The sequence below is a fragment of the Syngnathoides biaculeatus genome, chromosome 2 (genome assembly GCF_019802595.1).
Source record: "Syngnathoides biaculeatus isolate LvHL_M chromosome 2, ASM1980259v1, whole genome shotgun sequence".
Taxonomy (NCBI): domain Eukaryota; kingdom Metazoa; phylum Chordata; class Actinopteri; order Syngnathiformes; family Syngnathidae; genus Syngnathoides; species Syngnathoides biaculeatus.
This window is the reverse complement of record NC_084641.1, coordinates 12,242,094-12,265,621: the sequence shown is the minus strand read 5'-3', so window position 1 is coordinate 12,265,621 and position 23,528 is coordinate 12,242,094. Positions and strand designations below refer to the sequence as shown.

The 23,528-nt window shown below is 42.5% G+C and overlaps 2 protein-coding genes across 8 annotated transcripts in view; both read right to left on the bottom strand.

Moving 5' to 3' along the window:
- Positions 1-625: 625 nt before the first annotated feature.
- pgd (phosphogluconate dehydrogenase) lies at positions 626-8,611 on the bottom strand. The gene is made up of 13 exons (XM_061834015.1): positions 8,497-8,611; positions 8,098-8,173; positions 7,144-7,323; positions 7,002-7,067; positions 6,803-6,921; positions 6,015-6,084; positions 5,800-5,934; positions 5,527-5,716; positions 3,212-3,342; positions 2,384-2,517; positions 2,209-2,308; positions 1,489-1,611; positions 626-878 (listed from the first exon to the last, which is right to left on the bottom strand). The coding sequence occupies exons 1-13, from the start codon at positions 8,502-8,504 to the stop codon at positions 759-761; spliced, it is 1,452 nt and encodes a 483-aa protein (XP_061689999.1). The 5' UTR covers positions 8,505-8,611; the 3' UTR covers positions 626-758.
- A 2,227-nt stretch (positions 8,612-10,838) lies between these two features.
- Positions 10,839-23,528, bottom strand: part of kif1b (kinesin family member 1B) — a 67,800-nt gene continuing 55,110 nt past the window's right edge. For 6 of the 7 annotated variants that reach the window (XM_061834004.1, XM_061833984.1, XM_061833985.1 and 3 more), the window contains 15 exons: positions 22,742-22,850; positions 22,357-22,423; positions 22,120-22,204; positions 21,797-21,902; positions 20,738-20,852; positions 20,520-20,653; positions 19,252-19,313; positions 19,009-19,154; positions 18,368-18,628; positions 16,233-16,304; positions 16,025-16,146; positions 15,739-15,891; positions 15,404-15,596; positions 13,996-14,114; positions 10,839-13,904 (listed from right to left, as the gene is read on the bottom strand). In XM_061834004.1, coding sequence (XP_061689988.1) covers positions 13,862-13,904; positions 13,996-14,114; positions 15,404-15,596; positions 15,739-15,891; positions 16,025-16,146; positions 16,233-16,304; positions 18,368-18,628; positions 19,009-19,154; positions 19,252-19,313; positions 20,520-20,653; positions 20,738-20,852; positions 21,797-21,902; positions 22,120-22,204; positions 22,357-22,423; positions 22,742-22,850 — 1,787 coding nt within the window. In that variant the 3' untranslated portion in view covers positions 10,839-13,861. The remainder of the gene's footprint in view (positions 13,905-13,995; positions 14,115-15,403; positions 15,597-15,738; positions 15,892-16,024; positions 16,147-16,232; positions 16,305-18,367; positions 18,629-19,008; positions 19,155-19,251; positions 19,314-20,519; positions 20,654-20,737; positions 20,853-21,796; positions 21,903-22,119; positions 22,205-22,356; positions 22,424-22,741; positions 22,851-23,528) is intronic. The other variant, XR_009797008.1, reaches the window with a different exon arrangement.

Below are 23,528 nucleotides of genomic sequence, written 5' to 3'. Positions count from 1 at the left end.
TTTAGGTCTTCAAATCAACCTACCACATATGCACTGAAATACCTGGATAAAATTCACGCAGGGGGGGGACATGCACCCAACTACACAGGCAGGGTCAGCCACATTTGAGCTCGGGTCATTTGAATTGTGAGGGAGGTGTGCCGACCAGTTGTCCATCTTGTCCCCAGTTTAACCTGTTTCACTTCTGAATTGAGTTCAAATGTAATTTTCTAATTTCATTTCTCATGAAACAACAGGTTAGTGAATTCACTGTTAATTGAGGTGGTAAGCGCGAGATATTTTTCAACTGCAGTTAAAAAGGCATTTGCATTGCAGACACTTTTCCACCTTGAATTAACCTTGACCTTGAAATGATTTAATGCACTTTGTGAGTCCACCCAGAGAGAAGCGCAGGAGGTCTTTTGCAACAGGACCATTTTGTTAGTCGTCTCCTAATTTAGAACTACACACAAACACTCGTGAATCCTGTGAGAGAGGAGCGTACAAGCTAATTATAAAGGGATTGAAATCTTTATTTAGCCTAGTACAGCACAGTGGCATGCTTGAACTTAAATCCAGTGTTAACACTGCGGACCCTTGCATTGACCAAAATGGTGTAAGGACACCAATTCTACAATCCTACGGTTGTAAAATGTGCCACCACAAGTTGATATGAGCTAAAATGCTGTGGTTATAGCGGCGGAATGTGTAACTTCCTCTTTTGCCCTCTTGCGTGTATGCCGTGTTCGTGTTTGAAGCGTACGCCGCCGTTCTCCTCGTTACGCGTTGTAGGAGGAAGACGAGACGTTTCCACCGTGGCCTGTCCAGTTGGTGTGGACAAAGCGACCGGGCTGGGACAGTAGCTCGTATGTGTGCGCTCCGAAGTAATCTCTCTGAGCCTGAACACAACGACACAGAGACAGGACACACATCCTTTCAACTCCAATTAACCCATCAATCCTTTGATTTTCTGTAGGAGTTGCCCTCACTAGGGTCACGGGTGAGCTGAAGCACAGCGCGGCTCATGTCGCCAGCAAAACACAAATCAACCTCATGAGCAATTCAGCGTCTTCAGCGAACCTAGCATGCTCTAATTTGGAAGCCGGAGTAAACAGAGAAAAATGAAAATTTTATATATCGTGGCTGTCGGGTCGAATTATATCGCCTTCCAAATGACAATGTTTTAGTAAAATAAAAATGAAAAGACAGCTTGCTTGAGTTTCCAAATGTTAATTTGTCAGTCATATATTGTTGCACTCTCAACAGCTGAGCAACAGCTAGTGCCCCAAAGTTATGATGAATGAATTTACTATGCTGAAAAATTGCTAATTAAGCTGCCTTGATTAAACATCATACAAACACAGTGGGCCAGTGCCACATCCTTGCAAGCCTCAGGAAGCCATTATTATGTCTGTCTCACAGTTCTCAAGTCTTGGGTGTGAATCTTGACACGAGTACGGAAAGGATGTTTTTTTTTTTTTTTTTTTTTTTGCATAGCAGAGGTGTTACCTGCAGGAGGTTGGCAGGCAGCATCTCGTGCCTGTAACCGTCGTAGAAGGACAGGGCCGTGGTGAAGCACGGCATGGGGATGCCGTGCTGGACGCCTGTGCTGACTGCTCGACGCCACGACTCCTTAAAGAAGAATAACAATATTACAAAAATTTCAGAGTGATTATTGATTCAGACTTGAATTTAAAAGCTGTGGCCAAGTCTGCTCATCACGTCCTGAGGAACAATCTCTACAAGCAAATATCTTCAGTCCAAAAAAACCTGCATTCATTTTCAGTAGCGTGGACACTTGTAATGGAGTTTTTACAGGTGGAGCAATTTTTTTTTTTTTTTTTAAATAATCCATCAGCTTCAACTGGTCTAGAATGCTGCTGCTTGAGTTCTTACCCCCCCCCCCCCCGTATTAGCATGATTAGCTATGGATAAGCTAAGCTAAGAAATATATATTCAGTATGTGACATTGCTAAAATAAACGTTACAGACATTTTCAGAGTAATCGACGCATTTGGTCTCGACAACTATCTAAAGTAAGCGCGAGTCATCAATCACAGCCCAGGTTTGAACAGGATTCTACATTATTGATTTGGAAAGCTCGTAACAGCAAATAGAGGCCAAACGACAAAGTTGCTTCACTGCGGGACTTCTTGTAACCGAGGAAATTGCCGTCATGTTGTGCGGACTTTGTCAACGCAGCGATTGTGGCGTGTCGCTTCCTCATACTTGACACTTCTGCACAGCGTCGCTGAAGAATGAGTCCAACAACAGGCTCTGCAGCTCCGAATCCCGGTCGAACGCCTCCTTGATCTTGCCCAGGAACACACTGGAAGGAATGAATGAATGAATGACGTGAAAACTGGTCAAGCACGTATTCTTGGGGTGGGGGGCGACAAAGTACCTGCGGATGATGCAACCGCCTCTCCACATCAGAGCGATGGCGCCGTAGTTGAGGGACCAGCTGAACTCTTTGGCGGCCTGGCGAAGCAGCATGAAGCCCTGCGCGTACGAGATGATCTTGGAGGCGTACAGAGCCTGCCAACACACGACTTTGGTTAATAATGGATAGTTCATATCTTGGTATGCAGTCATTACAAATGATGTATTTGACTTGTAATTCAGCACCTGATTACAGTCCATTATGTGTACAGTGAGAAATTATCCAATTTGAGCTAACTGGTTTGAAAAGGGCGGCACTGTTGGCTCAGCTGGCAAAGCCTTGGCTTCACAGTTCTGACGTCCCGGGTTCAATCCCGGACGCGCCTGTGTGGAGTTTGCATGTTCTCCCCGTGCCTGTGTGTTTCCCTCCCCCATCTCAAAATAAAAGGCTACAAGCTTAAAACCGGAAGTTAAGTTAAAAGTTGCACATATAAACCCTTTGACATGATAAACCGGTCCCAAATAATTTTAACAATATTGGCTGAAACATTCATGAATAAATATGAAATCAACTGGATTAGTTCGCACACATCGATTGCCCTATAGTTTATAAATTTGATATTGAGGGTGGTCACAAAGAACACGGATTCAAATGTTCATTTTAATCTCTGCTATGGGCTGCTAAGAAAATGCATATTCAGAATTTGTAAACGCTTCATTTAAAGCGTGCAAACGTGTTTGACCCCGGCCTCTCAAGGAGACAATTGTTCGGAACCCGGATCGAACGAAGGAAGCGGAATTGCTCCAATTCAAAGGATGCCCAACCCAAGTGCTTTGCGCTTGCTTCTACCTTCCTGATGTCCTCCAGGAAGGCGGCCTTGTCGCCACGGAACGCGACGCCTGCTGGCCCCGTCAGGCTGCGGCTGGCCTCCACCCGCTCGTCTTTTAGGGAGGACAAACATCGGGCGAACACAGCCTCGCCTGAGAGAAGACGGAAATAATATAAAACGCTTGTGTCCGCGTACATAACGAGGAGAGTCGGGGCAAGGAAGTGATTTCCATTTCTCGTCAACTTGTGAAACAGGTTATTGAGGAAGCAGGATATGGAGGAAGAAAGTGTGCCGTAACGCCATTGTTGACGTCACCTTCAAATCACTTCTGTGCTCGCTACGGGTACCACTTGGGGCAAATTAAACAGAATCACTCCCTGAGTAGAGTCCAGTGATATTTCAGTTTTTCCATTCAAAACATTTGCATTTCACCTTAAGTAATTACCATGTTTGAGAGCAGCAATAATTTCAAAACTGCATAACATTACAGTTACTTACTGTATAAAACCCGTCTCGTTTTTGATGAACACTATTGTATTTTACCTTTGCTCATTATGGTGAAGGAGAGCCAAGTGTTGTTTTTTTTAGGTGGTACATGGCGTAAATTGTTTATAAAAATTGATCGAAAGTATTCTAATTCACTATAATGTAGTTTTACAATGCTGCATTTACAGCTACTTATTGTATACTTGGACTGAGAAAGAGTTTGAATAATATTTTCAAAATGTGACCTGAAAATAGAAATGATCAGATTAGTACTTTTGTGTGTCAAAACTTGACAAGGGGACAAATCCTCTTCTACTAAATGTAACTTTATAAAATATATATATTTTAAAGGCAGTTTGGATTTTTGTTCACACACAAGCTGGACTTTTGGGGGGACAACTATGGCTGGGGTGGAGAAACAGAGACTTGGGGGCTTTAAAACAAAATATTTATCTATTGATCAAATTGATGGTAATAGGAGTAATTAAACTACGACTCCACAGACAACCTGCAAATATATTTAAAGGAGCTATGGGGGGGGCTTAATTAGAAAATTAAAAATACGTCAAAGTCGGCAGTCATTGATCCCTTTTACATGTAGCCTGTGTCCACTGTATGGTCCCAGGAAAGCACCCCACCCCCCACCCCCCACCCCCATCTCTCACACAGTTAGACATTGTTGTACTGCTCCCGCTAAATCAAACAAGATCGTGTGTGGCTGAATGTCAAGCCACAATCTTGCTTTTGTCGTACAGTATGCCCTGGAATGATCAGTAGTGAAAGGAAGCAATGTTTTTTTTCTTTCCCAGCAAATATGTTGGGGCACACTCATCAATATATAAACACACATACAGAATACATGAATGTTCAACTCCAGATTCCTTCTGCTTCCCGACCTCTACGTCCAACCTTGGCTGTTTATGAAAGACGCCATAAGTCACGTGGACGGCCGACAAATCCCCCTTATGTCACCCGGGATGAGCAGACTGCAAGAGAAGTCTTCAATCTTCTTAAGGGCAGACACAAATCAAGCACGTTCCCTGGAAATTGCTCAATAACCCAATTTTTTTTTTTTTTTTAATTCCTAATTTTGTGGATTTTATGAGCTGGAATTTCAAATTATGTAAAAATACTTTTAAAATACTTAAAATAGTTTAAACTGTGGTCCGTGAATCTGTTACCTATGGCAGTTTAACCTTTTGAACGGAATTACGGAAATAAATCAGCCATTTCATGGTATTGAATTTTTGGCAAAGGCTTTGTACACAGAACTTATTTATTCATTTCTAACTATATTTACAATTTCAATGATTCCTGTATTTAACAAACCAAGGTGTTGTGAAAACTTGTTGTGTCGCCTAAATGGGTGCACAAACGTTAGTGCTCATAAGGTCAATGAATGCCACTAAAGCCTTTCAAATGTGATATCGGATGAATCCTTGGAGAACCCTGCGCAGGACGTGTGGACCATGTTGAAATCTATCCCCACGTGGACCATTATCCACTTCCTCACACGCTCCCTCTCTTTGTATTCACCCCCAAAAGAGAACAATACACTCGCCAATGTAATCCACTTTTTCTTTGGCAGTTGCACAATAGGAGTCATTTGGGTCTGTATTAAAAATACAGGCATCGCAAATGAGAGGTTGCAAAGTTGATGGGGTTCGAGGGTCAGTCACCCCCTGTAATTTGTCTGCGACTGTCAGTTCAGTCTCGTTTCGTCACTCAATGCGTGGCTGTCTTAACCTTCCTACTTGGGATTTTTTGGGGCTGCATGTTGAAACAGGTGTGGTGTGACATTTCGCAATGACTCAGCAGCTAGACGAATAACGAAAAACTACTTCCTTACCGATCAAAGTCACGGGAGTGCCGTACTCCAGGGCTGAAATGGCCGTCCACTTCCCCGTGCCTTTCTGTCCTGCACTGTCACGGATCTTGGGCAACAGATGTGTACCGTCTGTGTCTCTGTACTTAAGGATGTTGGCGGTGATCTCAATTAGAAACGAGTCCAGCTCTGTCTTGTTCCAGTTGTCAAAAGCCTGAAGAGTTCAAAAGGAAAAACAGGTGGGCTAAGGCCGAATAGTGACGGCAAGAAGCGCTGCCGTAAAACGCGAAAGCTCACCTCGGCCATCTCGTCGTGGTCCATCCCCAGCACGTCCTTCATCAGGTGATAAGCCTCACAAATCAGCTGCATGTCGCCGTATTCGATGCCGTTGTGAACCATTTTGACAAAATGCCCAGCGCCCTCATCTCCGACCTGCACGGAGAAGAAAAGTCAAATCAGGGCAAAAAGTGGCCACACAGGCCACACCCTAAAAGTCAAGTGGAGAGACTCACCCAATCACAGCAGGGCTCCCCTGTCCCCACCTTGGCAGCGATGCTCTGGAAGATGTCTTTGATGTGAGGCCTTTAAAACGGACGAGTGAGGATGGAATGGGTGCGAATTGCTTGAAACGTACAGGATATGGTCAGGTGTTCTGTTCCAATGCAGTATCCCAATACTTTTTCATCTCCAATTGGACTTCCTGGTCCTCCCTGGAACCTTTCTATCAAGTTTCTATTGAGCTTGTCCTCAGGGTGTTTTATACAGTTTTATCCCAGCTGAGTTTGTACAAAAAAGACTGGGTACACCCTTGACTGGTCATCAACCAATTTCAGGGAACACATAGACAAATTCATATTCACAGTTTGACAATTTAGCCTTCAACCCACTCTATGTGGAACGTCACGTGACCAACCCCGGAAAACGGGATAGCTGACATGCGGTGGATGCTATGCTAACGAGTATGACGACAATTTGACTACATGATTGTTTGGAGTTGATCTTGATTTTTTTTTTTTTTTCCATTGTTTCACTGTACTACTTTTAAGGAGAATGCAAACTCCTCGAACCAGAGCCGAGTAGCGTGTGCAGTGGGAAAAAGGCATCCACTTGAAGTGGGTGAACGCAAAATCCCAACGTATACAGTAGCGGGAGCTGTAAAATTACTGAAGTACTCAATCAGTCAAATCAAATTTTTTTTAAACTACAAGCAGCGTCCTACACGTAAAGCAAAGCATTCCAGGCGTACTCGTAAGCCATGGACCCCCTGTCTCCAGCGGAATCCATTCAATGCATGTCTCACCAGGCCTCTGGATGTCCTCCCGGCATGAGCGAGGGTCCATAGCGTGCCCCCTCCTCGCCACCGCTGACGCCGCTGCCCACAAACAGCAAGTTCTTCTCTTTTAGACTCTGACAGCGCCGCTGTGTGACACAAAAGCAAAGAGGCGCTTGGGGAAAGTCCTCCACAGAACATTCGCGACGACGCTGTCTGCCCGCCTTACTGTCGTGTCTCTGTATTCAGAGTTGCCACCGTCGATGATGATATCTCCGGCCTCAAGGAGGGGAACCTGAGGCAGGATGTACGGAATATGAACTCAACAATCACCGGAGTTCAGACAGCGTTCAAGTATTACAGACACCAACCAGCTTGTCGATAAAGTCGTCCACCGCCTGTCCGGCCTTGACCAACAGGACGATTCTCCTGGGCTTCTTCAGCTTAGAAACCATGTCCTCAAGTGACTCGGCGCCGATCACCTTGGAGCCCTTTGCCTCGTTCCGCAGGAAGTCATGCACCTTGGACACGGTGCGGTTGTAGGCACACACCTATTCAATACACATCAGGCGCCATTATTTCCAGTCCTGGGAACTATTCATTATTGCACTTTAGTTGATTTTTCACACAGCTGTACTTATTTATTTGGATAAATTCATCTTATTTTGAGTCTCAAATTACCCTTAACACAGAGATCTGTACTTTCTTCTCCGTATTTTATCCAAAAAGGCTCTTTTTTTTTTTTAACTTTAGCAGATGAAGACACAAAATTTAAAAAAGAAAAAAAATCACAGAGAGGTAAAGAGATCCATATTTGAGATCATGTGGGCAAATAAAGGAGGGAGAAAAAACAGGGACAAAAGCAACATGGAATTAACAGAAATGTCCCAAAAGATTCAAAGATGTAAGCTATCCCATGTCCACACCAATATTTAAGAAAATCATTTGCTTCACCTCCACTCTTGGACCAATTGGATAAATTAACGATAGAAAAACACTTCACCTTCACCTATCACCTGTGTGCTGACCTTTATGACACACAAGATGGAAGCCTGTTCCATATTTGCAACCTTTTTCCATTCTTCTCAGTATGGGAATGATGCAAGTTAATAAAAGGGAGACTTTTCCCCCACATTATGCTTTTTGCATTTGTACTCAAGCACATATCAGTATTAGGAGTTGACGTGGAAGTTCGACTTTTTCCAAAGCCTTAATTATTTCTGTACTTCTATTTAAGAATCGAGTTTGAATACTTTTGTTCTAATTATTTCATGTTTAGTAGTAGGCATCTCCTGTATGTTGAGAAACACGTGTCAATAACTTACAACAAAGCCATGGTCATTCATGTTCATGATGAGGTTCTGGCCCATGACAGCCAAACCGATGAGTGCGATGTCTGCTCTGGGAGAACAATATAAACATATTCACATGCACAACAAAATTCAATTTATAAGATATTTTACTGTCACCACAACAACTACTCAGAAAAAAAAAATCTAAATGAAATACAGAGTGTACGGTCGGAAAAGATTTTTAAGGAAGTGAATTCCCTCATTCTCAACATCGCATGTACTCCGACACTGCCTAGCAGACAAGCTAACAGTCCCCTCTAGATGTTCCTTATTTATAGCAAAACGAAAAAGTCCTGAAAGTCATGAAAAACATAGCTCACGAGAGCACGAATAGCGTTGCACGAAATGGTGAAATGACAGCAGAGAACTTACTCAGCCATTGCGGTGAGTCGCGATGATCCCGTGAGATTTCCAAATGAGAGACGCTCCTCTTCCTCCTTGTCAAACCTGCAAAATGGCTCCTCCCTACCCAGACTACCAGCCAATCGAAGGCCCTCAAAAACCTCGAGCGAGTGGAGTCCCGAATTATCATTGGTCCAAAATCCTGAGCAGAGGTAGATTTTTTTTGCCATTGGTCATTTCAACCGTCACTCATTACGTAACCGGCGTGCTCGGATTCAACGCACGGAGGCACAGTTGCAAGGGGAGAGCACGCAGGCAAACGCCACTAAGGCGACACGGGATTGAAACCTTTTTTTTGGGGGTGGGGGATTGTAAAACATTGTATTGGGTCATTTCAATGGATGCACCCCCCCCCTTCACCTCCAAAAAGTCCGAACCTTAAAAACTTTTCTGATGAAATGTCAGACATCACAGTACTTTTTTTCAGTAGTGTACACATTGCATCTCCCTCTTAAAGCATGGCCGGCCTGGACTTACTTTACTTATTTTGTCCCTCACAATTCAATAACATTTCCACTAAATAGTGATTTTGTTCCACAAAAAGGAAAAAAAAAACACTTTGGAAGGTCAATACAACCCATGACTGTACTTTGGAGTCTAACTTGTCTGGAGAGATTATTACAGTATTTAAACCACAGACAATCTCTTCTGTTACTTTGGGATTTCACATACTTTAACATGCTTCTGCTAAAGAGCTCTGAAAACGAGGTGCAGTAAACCAGTTAAGTGTGACTTTTCCTCGAATTACGAGAACTTCAAAGTTTTTGACGGCATAAGGAATGCTTGAACTAGTCCACGTCCAGTGTTTCTATTTTGTCAAATTGAAATTACAAATGCAGTATACAGCACACAGAAGAGGCAGAATTTGTGAATGCATCCTTGTGCAAGCCTAAATGCCAAGGGATGTGTAAATTTCAATAGTCATGGCCTGTTCAATAAGAACTTACCCACATGAAATTTATTTTGAATCCCATTTTTATCCATCGTCAATAGCTGATGTATTGTGCACTGCTTTCACTGTGAACAGAGAGGAGCGACATCACAAAAGCCATTCATGTTGCCAACTACTGTATAATTGCGTTGAACATCGCCGAAGATGTGATCCCCATTCATACATTGCAAAAGCAGTGCACAGTGTGTTATCAAGCTGCACATACAATACTTAACAAAAAATGCAAAGGGCAAGATCCAGTTATGGTGCACGTACGCCGGGGTTTATGTGATGTGTAATTATCATATCAGAGCTTTTAAATGAGAAAAAAAATACTACCACAAGTAGTCCCCAATTGACCCCTCCGTGGATATCGCGCAATCCGCATCACTGACCACTCAGAGGCCAGAGATCTGCATAAACCAAAGCCCGTTTTTGCTCGCGCCATTTTCTCAGACAACATTGCATGGTCCAGTATAGGTTTAGTTAGCGTTTTATCGCGTATTTGGGTTATTTAACAAAAAATATGGTTAAGAGGTGTCGTCACGGACTTTGTAATAGTGACGACAGGTATACTGAAAGGCTAGTTGGTGAAGTTCGATTCGTACCCTTTCCAAAACCGAAGACCCAGTACGAAAAATGTCTTTGATGGATCAAACTTTGTGTAAGACCGCATCATCAACTGAATCCATCTAATATCAACCGGAACAGATATGTTTGCACGAAGGTATGCCCTATATTTGATTTTCAATACACGTCTCGTATAAATGAATGAGACGTTCTCCGCTAGCATAACACCGCTACGTGTGAACGATTGACACTTATTCTTTGTTGAGCGATATTTAGCGATGATCGGACTGCACAAACGTGTCGCTTTCTTGCCGGCTCGCGGCCGAAGCTTAACCAGACTGTGTTTGCACGAAGATATGCCCTAAATTTGATTTTTAATCCACGTCTCGTATAAATGAATGAGACGTTCTCCGCTAGCATAACATTGCTACGTGTGAATGATTGAATGAAATCAGAAGCATGGCGTCTCTCTCAGTTAATAACGTATTGTATTTAGAATCTATAATATATCGTTGATTTGAATGAAATCAGAAGCATGGAGTCTGTCTCAGTTCAGAATGTATTGTATTGTATTTGCCATTTTTACTGTTTGTCTTACGTCAGCGCATGTGGCGTGACGTCACTTCAGGAGACGTGGTTAAGTGCCCTGTACGGAGGGGTCAATTATAGGTATGCAGTAAAAAAAAAAAAAAAAAAAACACAAAACAATGTTTCGCAAATTAACATTACAACTTGCAGACTTCAGTGAGAACTGACTATAAAGGCGCACACATGCACACGCACAGCACCCAGGACAAGACAAACAGGCATCACCAGTTTGCACTTTTATTGTTTCCTCATTCACTAGACAGACCAATGGTGCAGGGTTACCGTACAGTTATTAGGATCTTTGCATGACACATCTATGTTATATAGCGAATGGATTATAATTATTACAAATACAGTAAACATATTTACATTTTTATTCAAGCTCCATACAACACAGATATTTACAAAGTAAGTATGGAAACAAAACCAAATAATGTACAGTGTCAACGTTTACTCTTTCTGTTTGGAACTTTTGCGGAATCCAAAGGATTAACTGAGAATTGTCGGAGGGGAAGCTTGTTCTGTTTAAAAGGCATCAACGGAAACAACTTGAGGTGAAGAGAGACGCAAAACCAATATCGTATTAGTCATCTTAGATATCATTAGCTACTTCATATTATAATCCCTGATATAAGAACAAATGAAAATCTAACATGGTTAGAATTCACATAGCTGGCTAGTATGAGTAGTGCGTGGATATGCTCGCTATCACAGGCACTTTCACCCTCATCCCTTTCTAATGGAAAAAAAAGAAAAAAGCTGCAACACGATAAACTGTCCCCCACAAGGAACCAGGAGATTATTCTGGTTCTATTTTCCCCTCATAAGTGACCTGGAAACAAAACACATTTTCACGGTACATTCCATTGCCACGCCACATCATTTGGTTTAAGACCAACTAACTGCAGATTTTGATCAGTTAATTGAAGCTTTTTGTTTATATGTGCAAAGAGCTGCAAACTAATATGTACTCTGCAAACAATAAATACACACTTCAAAGTTAGAGAACTCAGCAAATTAGCCGCAAAGGTGGAAAAATAGCTACAGGGATCACAAAAACATCTAAGAAGTAACAGAGAATGGATAAAAATCTCAAAAATCATCAGATTTCATTTGTTCACCAGCAAGTTGGCTGACTTGAGGAATAAAAAAAAATGCTGATGATGTGTGAGATTTCTTCATCTTTTGGAAAATAAATAAAAACAGTACTGGTGCCTCCGCTCACATTCATTTCTTACCACTGGCGTGTTGTCGTACAAAGGGACACTACTGGTTGGTTGGCCAGAGTTTAAAATCATCCATCTGTACCAATCACATCACACCGTGGTCACAAGTCAAAACGGAGGCGCCGAAATGAGTTGAGCGGGAGCACAGCATAGCCGATAACGCACAGAGCAACTATTTTCCAACAACAGTCGCGTGAGTAAAGTACTTGTGTATATTTTCAACCCTTGAATATTTCTTTCAAAAGAACCCTTTTGTGTAACAGCCTTCCAAGTATCGTCCTGATATGTGCATTTCGGCCCTTGTCTTGCTATAGTTTACATGTGCAAAAAAAAAAAAAAAAAGTTACATCACTAAATGCAGCTTGTTCAAGAACAGAAACACCCGGACATATAAAACATCCTTCTTAAATTATTAAAACCAGAAAACATGTTAATAGCAACTGAAAATAGCAAATTCTAGACTGCGGAGAGAAAGTGAATGGAACACATGGTGTTGACACTCTGACGTTGAGTGGATGTGACAATGAAGTTTATACGCAGCTTCAACTTTTTTAGTGTCATCTCTGCCTTTGTTTGACAAACTTGAAAAGCGTGCACAGAGCCAAAATGCTCCGGTCTGTGTGTGTGTTTGTGTGTGTGTACCAGGAGTGGGAACCATTTTACAATCAAGAGCCACTTTGAGGGTAAATGAAACATTTTTAGCGTAGTATATTATAATATATTCATCCATTTTCAGAGCCGCTTATCCTTCCCAAGGGTCATGGGATTCTTGGAGCCTATCGCAGCTATCTTCGGGGAGGAGGCAGGGTACGCCCTGAATTGGTTGCCAGCCAATCCCAGGGCACAATTAAACAAACAACCATTCACACTCACATTCACACCAACGGGCAATTTAGAGTCTTCAATCAACCAACCAAGCAAGTTTTTGGGGACGTGGAAGGAAAACGGAGTGCCCGGAAAAAACCCATGTAGACACGGGAAGAACAGGCAAACTTCACAGAGGCAGAGGCGGGATTTGAACCCCCGTCCTCAGAACTGTGACACAGACGGTCTAATCATAAGGTCTTGATTTGCATTGTTTAGAATTGAATGGAAGTTAAATGTTCTCACAGGCCTTATTGATTTCCCACTCCTGAATTTAAAAAAAAAAAAAAAAAATCAAGAAATCATTGTGATGATCTTATGATATGATGCTGATATGATCTCAATAATTACTGCGTCATTGTGACATGAGAGAACAAATGTGTACGCAGCGTTACCTTCACTGAGTTATTACTTGCACAATGGTGGGCCCAACTGCAGGGTTACGTATGTACACGGGATATGGCTCTAACATGGAAAATGTCTCTTTCGGTCTTCACTAAGATGAGATCCTAAATTGTTAATATCTACGTTTGTTTTCTAAAGGCCATTCGGGAGCAGGAAAAGGGCCTCATTTGTCTTCCGCTAGACGAGGCAGAAACCTGAAGCAACTCTTATGAAAACGACTACATTAGCAGCATTTTTTTCGTTGCTTTGAGTAGAGCAGATGCATCCGTTGGAGATACAGTATCATATATATTTTCCCTTTATAACATAATCCATTTTTTGTTATTTTTTCAGTAAGCAAATTCGGTGTTCTCCTGAGGACTGCTGCAGTTACCATGCTTTTTGAGAAAAAAAAAGAATAAAAGCTGGTGACAGTTAACACGGAAAGACATCTTCACAGATGATCAGCAAACGGAAAATGTCGTCTGGAGAATCGTGTACAGGAGTAGACTACCACGACATGCTACTAGTTAGGGACTCGGCGTGGGGGGGTGTGGGGGATGGGGGGTGACTGTAAAGCAGAAAATAATTAGACATCGTTGTGAATGAACCAAAACACAAAAAGCTGAAGAGGACAGAAATCGCAAGAAAGGAGACGTAAGCCACAAGTCTACTTACAAGAGAAAACTGTCAAGAATCACAAAGATTAATAGGTATTAACACGTGGTATGTTCAAAGGCGTTTGGAAAGAATAGAGCTTGCGGTATCCACTTCAGTTCTTGACGAGGCCACTACGTCTCCTTGCCAGTTTGGATCTGCGGGTAGACGTGGTAAAAAAAAAACAAAAACAGATTATGAGCAGTTGAGTTTCCGTTTGCAAGTCGAGCGTGAGAGACGTGAGGGCACCTTATCGTTCCGGCGAGCAGAGGGTTGAACGCGTAAAGCCAGTCGTTCATGTCTTTCTCATTGTTGGCCTGCAGGAGGATTCCTCTGTGCTTTGTGCACACAGCAAAGGTGTTGGGTGTCTGACAAGAAAAGAACATTCTCGTTAAACTTTTGCATTGGAATCATCACTAATTCTCTCCTACAGCTGTTTCAATTCATAAATAGTGTGCGTAGACAGCATTATATGTTGTTTTCGGAGTGGAGTGACTGGTTTTATTGTTTTACTCGGGGTATCTGTGGGCAATTGAAATGCTAATTTAAGAAGTGGATCCAAGCATAAATTCTACCGAGCAACAAATATGGAAGTAAAAAAAAAACCCAAATCCAAGCAATTGTGTTCATTTACTAAGATTTATCCCTCCAACAAACCAACTGCCACACTTCCTCCTTCCTCACTTCTCTGAACTCAAACACTGGTTCTCATCCAACTTTTTACATATCCTACTTAGGGGTACCCAAGTCCATGCACGGCAAAACCAACGGTTTTTCCATTGCACTTGATAGTTACACGGTTTCCCCGTCCCCTCAGGTTAGGAGTCTGGGTGTCATCCTCCTTCCAAGCACACATCCACAACATCACCCAGTCTGCATACTTCTGCATACTCCGAAACATCGTTGGCCTACATCCATCCCCGACTCCCCACCTTTCTCTTAGCCTTGTCAATATCCACCTGGATTTTAGCAACTTTCTCCTCACTGGTCTCCTCCACAAGTCACTACAAAAACTATGGCTTCTCCAGAACTTTGCCACCCGTATTATCACAAGGATTTTCGCAAGTCATCACATCACTCCAGCCCTGCAACTGCACTCCAAGACTGCATCCAATTATAAAATACTGATCTACAAATTCAAAGCCATAAAAAACCTGGTCCTGCTGACCTCCTTCACCTTGCCGTACCCACCCCTGCTCTCTCAGATCTTTGTTCTCCATCCGCCTCGCCCTCGCTTCAGCCTCCCTGCCACCCGCCTTCAGGACTCAGTCCCACCTGACCTCTCAAAGGCAAATGCCTTAAAACCCTCTTCAAATCCAAAGAGTCACAGCTTTTCGTTAGCAACTGCCATGGTGTCTTTCTGCCCTCTTATCCTCCGCCTGTCCTTTGTGATAGGAGACTTTTCTAAAAGTGCAGCTTATCTGTATTTCCTGAAACACTGTCATACACGGGAAGAATCACAATTTGAGTACAGCTCCGTTGTATTTAACTTTGGAGTTACATATTTATAATCTCTATATGAAATGTATTTGGGAATAAAAAGCTTTGTCTTGCTTTTTTTTTTTTTTTTTTTTCAAAATTAAAACGTAAGTCTACTATGATTCTAGATTTTCATGTTGGTCAAGATGGCGCTATTGGTTCCTCATCAATGGGATACCTTGAGCATGGCCTGCTGGTCCTCACTGTACTCCACTTGCGCCGTGGAAAGGTTGAGGACCCCCCGCTCCACCGGGTCCTTGTCGCTGTTGTAGATGAAGACATAAGGCCGCCGCACGACTACAAAGTGCTTCACCCAAGAGTTGGAGCGAGGCTCCATGAAGCTTAGGAAACCCTTCTTGGACACGACAGATCTAATAGGGAGCGAAAGTACAAGTTGAAGATCTGATTTTTTTTTTTTTTCTTTGGGTGAATTTGCGATTCATCCTTCAGTGGATACCGTGAATCACTTTACATTAACATTCTATATTAAGTCCAGGACGTGGGAGCTCTCACCCCGGCCTCATTTCTTCAATATCAGGCACCAAGTTGAGGAATTCGTTCTTTCCAGCACGTGCAAGATACGACGCCTCCAGGGTGGGAACCATGGGGAAGTTTTCATAGTCGGAGCAGGATGGGCTGGACGCACGGGAAGAATTCTCTGGAGTCCTTGGGTAAAAATTCAAAAGTTAAAAAAGGCTTGCGGTGTTATTATGACCATAAACATAACCGTGATCATACTGGAAGCTAGTCTACTGATTTTTTTTTTTTTTATTAGCTGCAGATTAAATGACAAATTTACTTCTGTTCTACAGAGCCACAACGGGAGTCGGAGAGAGAAGGACATGTGGAGGAAGGAGTGAGCGTGGCGCTGCTGAAGCTGGTCACCGACAGGTCACGTCCCATCGGAGAGATGTCGGAAAGCTGAGAGGAGAGACGCATGTTGACGAGAGCGCATACAGTGTGACGGTGATCGGTGTTACGACGTGACGGTGACAGCTTGGTCTCACCTTGCAGTCACTGATGCTGTTCACCAACTGGTTGTATTCGCTGTTGAAGGTATGAGTCAGGAGGCGGAGGCACTGCACGGGAAGCAAACAGAGGGAGCCCGTTGATTGCTAGAGAACACACGTTCTTAGAATGGGCGTTATTGACTTTTGATGAGCTAAAGTGTATTCATCATTTGGAATTTGTCAGATTTAGTGCTGAACTTGACCCAACGGAGGCCTCGGGAGAGAGGGCCATTAATTCATGCCCAACTACTTTGCTGCTTTGAGCGACTGCAAAAAGGACATATATCAGGATTTCCACAAGTACCTTTTGAGAGACCACTACCATTAGATTCAAGACCTTTCATTCCCCTTAACCACAAGAAGAAGGCTCACAGTTTTGAGGTTTAGCGTTCAAATTTCGGTTCTGACCTTCCAGCGTGGAATTTACATGACTCCCCTGCCTGTTAGGTTCACTGAAGGCTCTAAATTGCAAGTATGCACACAAGTGAATGAATGCGATGAACATCTTGGACTGGCAACCAGGTACCTGGAAGTCAGCTGACATACTGTTGGCTCCTGCTAATCTGCAACCCTCACGAGATCAAGTGTGAATCCAGAATCCATTCAGTTTCATTCAGTTACATCATCAATAAAGTCTCGGGATCCCATTCCAGAACCATGCCATGCAAACCCCAGCCATGACAATACCTCCACCATGCTGCACAGGTGACCTTGTGTGTTTTGGATTGTAAGCAGATTCTTTCTTTCACCATATTTTGGCTTTTCAATCAGTTTGAAAAAGGTTAATTTTGGTCTTATCAATCCATAAAACGCTTCCAAAATCTTTGCTGCTCATCTCTGTACTTCTTTGCAAAATCCAATCTGGCCTTCCAATTCTTTTGACTGATGAGTGGTTTGCATCTTGTGGTATGCCTGTAAAGTTCTCTCATAGTCTTTTTTCGAACACTGGATTTTGCTACCTAAATCTGCCTTTCACCATTTGGAAGTCAGTGATGTCTAACTATTGTCTTTGTTTCCTCAGAGCTCTCACAATGTTTCTGTCATCAACTGCTCTTGACACCATTGGCAGACTTGTTTGGTGTCTTTTGCTTCTTACACTAGCAGTTTGTTTCTTTTTCAGGATCCCTAAGGATTCCAAAATGATTGTATTGGTTATGCCCATGTCGCACAATAGTTCTGATCGATGTTCCCTCTTCTTTTGGTTTCAAAATGGTTTGCTTGCTCCTATGGCCAGCTGTAACAGCAAATGCAGTTTTCACAGGTCAAACCTGAGGCCAAAAACAAGGTTTAAAGTGCTCTATCGTGGGTTTAACACTGGGTTTAGATGTAAATAACATGAAATAATGTCTGGAATTCAGAACTTCTATTTCATGTTCATCTTTTGATCTGAAACCCCATTGAATTGACCTCACCCTTCCAATACTTTTGGAGGGTACTGCATATTAATGGTCGCTGTCTAAATTTGCTAAGCGACATGCTTAACACCAGATCAACCACCTGAATATGGTTCTGCATATTCCAATCTCTATTATACTAAAAGGCTAATTGGAAATCGGACACATTCTTGAGAAAGAATTCCTGACAACTTTATATTTGTGGAGTTTTTAAGCTCTTTAAGCACTGGATTTAAAATCAATTCTACGCTTTTAGGATAATTATGCACTACACTACACATTCTCACTGGAAGTCAGCTGACATACTGTAGGGTCCATCTTATACATAGACAATCTAATTCAATGTGTTTTACGTCGTTAAAAGAATTTAAAAACAAAGAAAAAACAGCTTATTACCATTTAAAACAAAGAGAAAAATCATAATGCAATCAAACAGCATACAACACAAGAAGGATAATTTCAAAGTGGAAATTCTCTAAAAAGCATCACAATGTTTTTTGATCCTTCACACTTGGGGCTGATGTCACTTCTGTTGGCAACTTAATTGTTGGGAGAATTATTAGAAATGTAACAATTGTTGGAATAAAGATGGCATTGTAGAAAATCCAGTCTGTAAGAATCTAATATAATATTTCTGCTTTCAAAAATGGATGTAAAAATAACTTCCTCATCTTCCAATTGTAAACCTTCTCACGGTAAGTAATGTATACGGTCTCATGTTGAGGAATTTTCTGTTACCTTAGTGGCCAGCTCCTTCTCACGATCCACCAGGCTCTCGATGTCAGCAGAGTCGTAGCCGCTGCTCTCGCTGGGTGTAACGGCACTCTCAAAGGTGGTGCTGGAGATCTGAGAGGAGATGGAAGTGGAGGTGGACAAGGTGCCTGAGCTCATGCTTGGAGAGAGCAACTCGCTTAGCGATTTGGTGGTTGCCGCCGATTCCACGGGAGCCGATTCTCCCAGTTTGTCTCTCAGCAGGAGGAGGTGGCGGGTCTTCTCCACCTAGACAAGTAAAAGGAAAAATCAAGTGTGTTTAAAACACCATGAAAACATCCATCAATCCATTTTCTGAAGCCCTTATCCTTAGATACACACTGAGGTGGTCGCTAGCTAATCGCAGGGCACATACAGTATAAACAACCATGCGCACTCGGATTCACACCCACGGGCAACTTCGAGTCTTCGATTAACGTGACATGCATGCTTCGGGAATGTGGGAGGAGAAAACCCATGCAAACTCCACACAGGTGAGGCCAGATTTGAATCCCGGTCCTCCGAACTGTGAAGTGGTTGTGCTAAACAGTCGTATACCGTGCCGCTCATGAAAACATACAGTATGTATTTCCTCAGTTTTCAGGTGACTTGTAAACCATGCACAGTACCTCGTGGAGCTGCTCCATTTTCTCCAGCTCCCATTGGTGTTCCAGGATGAGGCTGTCTCCTCTGGGCCTCCACCCAGCCAGATTCTCCTCACCACGCACATACGCCACTGATGTGTCTAAGATCTTCCTTCTCCGGCGTTGCATGCCTGCAAATCGTGGCCAACAAATTCCATGAACTCATATCCTTGATAGACTTGGATCCTGTTGTGCAACACTTAAACATCATCATGTCACCCAGCTCACCTGGACTTCCAGAATCGGACATCTTGCACAAACTCAACTCATAGATTCCGGAAACACGGTTGCTGTGAACAAATAGAACAGATAAAACATAAGTCTGACAGTAACATGACCATGGAGATACCGGTTTCTTAAAGATTTTGGGTTGAGGCACCTCACACAGGGGAGAAATCTTTCCAACCAGCTCCTCATAATCCCTCTGGCAATTAACATAACCACTGTGTGCTTCGGAAATGCCATGCAAATTAGTTTTTTTAAGTGTCATATCATCTGTTTAACTTGAGCAAATTCAGTTAAACTAAATTCAATATTTTTCCAACATCTGTGCCTGAATTATACTGCTATTGTTAACAACAGGGCTGCAAACTGAGATATTTAAAAAGGACAATTAGTGTGCTGTTCTGATTTTATCATGAATTTAGCAATTTTGTCACTAAATTTAGCAATTTTTTCCATAAGAAACAGTTAACAGATTAAAAAAAACAAAAAAAAAAAACGGACTACCTACTTTAATTCTTGTTAAGAAACAAACAACATGACCAGAATCTCTTCCAAATTGGGTCTGTACGACAAGGAGTTAATCTCACAGGCGTAGCACAAAGGGGAAAGTGTACACTTTGTATCCTTGCCCAAGTGCATATGTTCAGTGTGACCCTGGGAAAGTCATTTAACCCACATTTACTATGAATGAAAGTGCCTTGATGTTTGAAGGTGGTGAGAGGCTCCACAAGCGTGGAAAGCCAGCCGTCCTTCCATCAGACTGCACCAGGGGAGCAGTGGCTACACAAGTAGCTGACCACCACTAGAGTGTAACTGTGGAATGAATGCTGTGCGCAATTGTAACATCTGTTGAGTTCCTTGAAACCACGCTACATAAGTGAAATACATTATGAATATTGCCAGAGACAAAGTGTCTATTTGTACGTTACAGAAGCACTGATTTATTAACATGTTGGAAAGTTTCACCCGAGGTATGCGGCAAATATTTTGTTGAGCTTGCCTTCCCTCACTTGTAAAACTTTACATGAGAAGAGCGTGAAAGAGCTAGTAACGCTCCACAATTCGAGAGCTCTCAGAAATATTGTGATACATCAAAATCAGAGCAAGGCTTTTAATTGGCTCAAAGCTGACATGATTAGTTTAATTTGTGTGCCTTTCTCCATATGTAGCTTGTAAATTACTTTGCAGACACCCAAGTTACCCTGGTGATCCCTAGATTCAAGTTTGAGCACCACTGGTTAAGTTAACAGTGTAGTGTCTTGCAGGCTCACCAGTCTGGGGCTTTAGAATAGCCGCTCCCAAAGAGGTTCCTCAGAGAACGGGGAGGTGAGATCTTTGCATCTCGGGAGTAGAAGACCATGCACACGTCTTTGGTGATAATAGCAGGCTGGATGCAATGGTCAAGCTACAAAGAGATGACGCGTGGCGCATTTTAAAATTAGCCCAATGTACAAATAAGCTCATAAAAAACGGACGCTCTGCAGCAGACCTCCAGATACGCCGACAGCGTCATGTAGATCTTCTCTCCGTAAGGAGTAATGCGGTTTAGTAGGAGGGAATTGTGTAGTGAGCTGTCCCACACTGCCTCGAAGCGGTAGAAGGTCCTGCGGGAGAACAAAACCAAAACAATTAGCACACAATGCAAGGACAGCTCCTCTTCATTTAGTCACTACTGTACTTTACAAAGAGGTGATGAGGAACGGTAGCTAATGATTGAAAACAAAAGGTCAAACACAGCAGGAGCCGAGAGCTTGGCAACACAAAATGTTGCTTAAACGTAAGAGTAGCAACTGAGGATGTCCACTTCAAATGTGGGTAGTGTACCAAATATTGTAATCAAGTTACCTGACAATAATGTGACTCAAGTAAAAAGAAGTCCAAAAAAATTACTCATGTAAGAGGAAAAAGTACAGTGAAATAATGACTCCCCTCCCACCCTAGGAAACGGTTGCCTACTTTGAGTTCACAACAGCATATTTCGCTAAAAGGCGACTGATTTGCCTGTATGATTAATACATGTGTATTATGCCAGGGGGTCTGACTCGACCTTTTTGTCCTCGTAGACAGAGTACATGAGGTTCATTTGGCTGTTCAGCGAACAGTAATTACAAATAAAGGCAGACCCCATGTGACATACAATCAAGCACACGTACTATTTAGGAACTGAATTCTATTCTATTGGACTAAGGGCACCATAAAGTTCTTTCAGAGAAGGAACCTTATGTTATTTGCTTACTAGTACCTATCAATATCCTTATCAATAGACAGTCTGAGGACAATCAACAGTCCAGCAGAAACCGGAAGGACGAATGCACAGAAAGAAAGAGAAGCACAAAGAGTCAGGCAAAAATGGAGCAAATCGGTGGTCATGCGGTGACTCCAAAAGATTAAGAAGAAACGAGACATTCACACGGTCATACACACGCACAGACACACAAATCAAATCAATGCGCAGTAAATGCAAAATTACATTTGTCATATATCGTGTGATATAAAAGAAAAGAACAACCTTTCACTTTTTGGTCAAAGCTGTGTGTATTGAATTTACCTGTTGGAATTTTGGGAAGATTTTATGTTCTTTGCAGAGATAATATTAAGTGACAATACGGCATCAGCAGCACCGTCGTCCACTTCAGCCTTGTTCCGTATACGACCTGGTGGGAGCGGATCAAATTCAACACTACTACAAAATCTCGAATAGATTCAGTACAGGCATTACATCAACTTGCAGCCATACTTTAAAATCAGCTGTTCTGTCTCAGTTTTTAAATCATCAATTGATGTCCAAATTGTCCACTGACGTTTGAATTCTCTCATGTTGTTTTTTTGCCGGTCAATGCAAGAACTGCTGATCTCTAATGGATTGCTCACCCACAACCAGCTCGCGAACATCTTTCCAGTGCAGTTCGCTACCCTTCTCATGGATTAGAGTCACAGTGATCCGCCGCTGGATCCCCTACAGCAAAACATGACAGAAGCACAGAATCAGTAGCTTTCATTGAAAACCTTTATTCTTCGTATAAATAATTGAAACTGTCAATTGAAACTGTCCAATGAGACAATGTAGAGTTCAATGGGAAGAACATGTGTGACGCGTCTCCCTGGTACCTGGTGCAAAAGGTAGGTGCCATGGCAAGGCAGTGCTCCACTGTGATCCACTATGGCTGGAATGTACCTGCACAGAGGTCAACTCGAGCTCAGACACATCAAAAATATAGTTAACACCAAAACTAAAAATGTGAAGGTAATAATGCCTGCTCATTAACAACATGAACAAAACAATACAATATAGTACAATACAACAAAACAATACAAAACAACATGGCGACTTTGGGAACACTTTGCTCCCAAAGCGGACACAAATACTGTATCTCAATGTCACTGTACACTCATTCACATCACACTTCAGAGGAAACTTGATGATACATTCATTTTAAACTAGAACTACCTTAAACTCCGTGTATAAAAGCATCGTGTATGTTCAGGTACTCACTCTCCTGTGGGCTCCAGCTCGGTGATCTCAAACCAGACAAGAAGATCGTATTTACTGACACACTGGCCCAGGTTGGACTTGCTGATTGTGTTCAACTTGGTGGCTGGGACTGATACAAATGTACATACACGCACACATATATGCCACGTTAGGTGAATATCGAAACCGGAGCCATAATCCTCAAGTCACACATCTTGTATTTTACGGTTAAAGCAATAAAATACAATATGACATACAGAACAACCAAACCAATAGACTCTCTATGATGACCTAAAAAAAAGATGATTCTACTACTGACATGATCCTTATTAGAAGCAAAGCGCTACGCACTTCCTATACTTTGTACGCTGTTTCACATAGCAATTTCCTTTCATCAAATGCTGTGTATTGATAGCATTGGCTTTGGCGTTAGCAAAACTTTAACCCTCATGAAAATCAGTTGAAAAATAAGCAAGTTGTGACTAATTTCAGTGCCAATGCATTCCCTTCTATGGATAGGTTTCCAATTAAGCCATCTCGTGTGTCATAGAGGTCAAAGGACACAGGTGATAGGTGAAGCGTGAAGTTTTTTTCTATTGTTAATTCATCTGATTGGTCTAAGGGTGGTGGTGACAAACAAGATGACGTAATTAGAAACCTATCCATTGGAACGGTGACATCTCCAACATGGCTGCCACGCAGGTACGTTGGTTAGTCGGGATGCTCCAGGGCACTGGTGTCAATGAAAGGCACCCCTGGTCTCACAGGACTGGCCTGTCCAGGAAGTCACACCCCCTCGTGGCCTGGC

Coding starts and splice junctions, on each gene's coding strand:
- pgd (XM_061834015.1), bottom strand. Junction 6,922..7,001: donor CTGAATACAGAGACACGACA/GTAAGGCGGGCA, acceptor TGTGTCACACAG/CGGCGCTGTCAGAGTCTAAA. Junction 1,612..2,208: donor ACGCTGTGCAGAAGTGTCAA/GTATGAGGAAGC, acceptor TTCTTCTTTAAG/GAGTCGTGGCGTCGAGCAGT.